Here is a 2,829-nt window from a genome sequence, read left to right as displayed (position 1 = left end):
TAAAAGCCAAAAAAACGATGTCCCTTGTGTTTTGTCTCCCAAATTATTAAGTACCAAATATTTAATTGAGTTGTCCGCAATATAGATAGCTTTTTAAGTTACTTCACCACAAACCAAGACATTACAATGTAATTATATATAACTGTGTAATAGGAGTATTAAATGTTTGCCTCAAACTAAAATGTAAGTATATCAAATACATGTAAAAGCTGGTGGGAATATAGATATCAATTTGTACTAACTTAAATACATATGTAACAACAATTAAAAGTTGATAAACAAATTTGATAATATGTTATGATTTACTGTACCAATAAAAATGCCTTGTAGTTTATTAATGACACTTATGACAGAAAATTGTTAAAAACTGCAAGCAAAATGTGTTGACCGGTTAACAATAGAATCGGCAGTGGGCAGTTAATCACAAAACAATTAAAATAATTTAATTAGATGTCAAATATTGCACTACAATTAAACAAGGTGTAATAAATTATCGCTTGGGTTAATCAGTTGTGTTTAATGTCATAAAAATTGGCTTCGTTTTATACATATAAACTGAAAATGAAATTATTAAAGTTCATTAGTGACTTAGACTTTATTCATCACTTACGGACGAAAGGAACAACGATGGATTCAAAACACAGGTTAGTAAAACAACAAATTATAATTAAAAAAAAAAACTTGATGAAGATTGAAAACTCAGGGACAACCTATAAATTACAAAAATAGGATAATATTCTGTTTATCAATGTTGAAAAATATTTCATGATAAAAAAAAATTTACAAATTGCAATTTCATTATTATTATTTTCATTTCATTATTTGTTATCTTTATAGACCTTCAGAATATTTAAAAAATAAATTACCAAAAAGTTAGTATGTCAGTTCGGTGTTTTAAACATTTTTAAAGTTTATATGGTCAATGAACATATTTTGAAAAATCAAACATCGGAATATTTTTATATGTCAGATCGATGATTCATTTTTTATTATTATTACAGTTTTTTTATTTAGTTGATGTACAGGATCTTTAGTTTTGAATGTTATTTTAAAACTTTTTTTCTTTTACTTATAGGACAGGACAAGACTTGCAGCGACTCCAATTCTTCAACGACAGTTTAATCTACTTGTCATTGTCATCGGGCAAGGGTTTCCATGCTTTTAAGGAATGTGCAACTTTGATTAAGAATAAACTTCAGGGATTTCCATTGGAGATATCACAAGATGCATTGGACATAAAACTAGACAAAGTATCAATGGACATTTTCCCATCCCAAGAATTTCCAGAATTAGTTCCAATTAAGGTTTCTGGGGATGGAAATTGCTTGCCAAGGAGCGCTTCTATGTTAGTATTTGGAGACCAACATCACAATGTGGAGATGAGAGTACGCATGGCATGTGAATTAGCACTGAATAAGAACTTTTATCTTAATGACGTTAACCACAAGATTTACGATTTTGACACTTTCCCGTACTGTTCCACAATAACAACCTACAGCGCAAATTTTAAACCTGGAATGAACTCTGACCCGGAATCAATTGAAAACGTGTATGAACTAGATGCCATAAAGACAGCTAAAAGAGGGAACTATTGTGGTATCTGGCATTTGTACGCTTTAGCATCAGTTGTCGGATGTAAACTTTATTCTATATACCCTAAACTAAAAAGCACAGTATCAATACGCCCAGAACTCAACAGGATCATATTTCCTAGGAAGCAGGTGTCTAAAAGAAAACTGGCTGTATTTTGGACGAACACGAATGGAATCAAAGGTGAAAATTATTGGAGCCCAAACCACTTCGCACCATGTTTACATAAGCATTTATTACTTGAGGTTAAACAGAAAGCTGCTATTGAAAAGATTAAAACAGAGAATGTTCTTGAAGATCGTAGAATAACAAGATGCCGTGCTCAGTCTACTAGCCTAGCATCCCTGAACGGCGTGGAACGTCGTTCGGCCATTGCTTCGAATCTGCACACACCAAACAAAAGATGTATATCTGGAAGTAGAACTCCAAACATTGAAAAGAGGACACAAAAGACAACAAATCCCAATATTGAAAAGAAGTCACAAAAGACAACAACTCCCAACATGAAAGCTGTGAGGTTTAACGTAGAATCTAAGTGTGATCTTGCCATCCATTTTCTAACAAAGAAGTCAAACAAAATTCAAATTAAAAACCTGAAAAGACATAAAAACCCACTTAAAAGTATTTTCAAATTCTTTATGGGTAATCAGAAGGAATCCCGAGGACCAGACGTTAGTTTCTATGAAATAGAGTGATGTTATGAATAACACTACGCAAAAGAAAGATAGTGCCAAATTGTTGTTTTTGTTAATGTTAATAATTATTATCTATTATTTATTTATTATTTATTCATAATTTATTTATCTACAAATTGTACATAATAAATCTATTGAAATCATAGAAATTAGTTTTGGTGTTATACTTATATCATTTAAACATTTAATTAGGTTTTTGGTGTGTTTTTACACAAACATGGTTTAGATAGTAAAACATGAATCTATGATTGACATCAGTGAACATCCGATATCCGCAAGCTATTGTCATCACTTAACTTCCATTTCACTCCAGTGTGTTCTCAGTATTTGTACCATTTATCAGGATTCTGTATGTTGAATATTAGTACATACAGCTGGAAGTCATAACATAAAGCCAGTTTTGATAAATGAAAATACTAGTAGCGATTCTTTTAAACAGAGTTATCACGATCTGTCTCGGTCCTTCTACTGGGTTTTATAGTTTTATCTCATGATGTGCTCTAATTTAGTTCCAAGTTAGGGAGTGTTAAGCGCTCACAAACAT

General features: G+C 31.4%; 1 protein-coding gene across 1 annotated transcript; it reads left to right on the top strand.

Annotated features, from left to right (window-relative positions):
* The first annotated feature begins 332 nt into the window (after positions 1–332).
* Positions 333–2,317, top strand: LOC134709306 (vertnin-like). Its single transcript, XM_063569472.1, has 2 exons — positions 333–644; positions 1,076–2,317. The coding sequence occupies exons 1-2, from the start codon at positions 562–564 to the stop codon at positions 2,283–2,285; spliced, it is 1,293 nt and encodes a 430-aa protein (XP_063425542.1). The 5' UTR covers positions 333–561; the 3' UTR covers positions 2,286–2,317.
* Positions 2,318–2,829: the final 512 nt, after the last annotated feature.

This window comes from Mytilus trossulus, chromosome 1 (assembly GCF_036588685.1).
Source record: "Mytilus trossulus isolate FHL-02 chromosome 1, PNRI_Mtr1.1.1.hap1, whole genome shotgun sequence".
Taxonomy (NCBI): domain Eukaryota; kingdom Metazoa; phylum Mollusca; class Bivalvia; order Mytilida; family Mytilidae; genus Mytilus; species Mytilus trossulus.
This window is presented reverse-complemented; position numbering and strand designations above follow the sequence as displayed.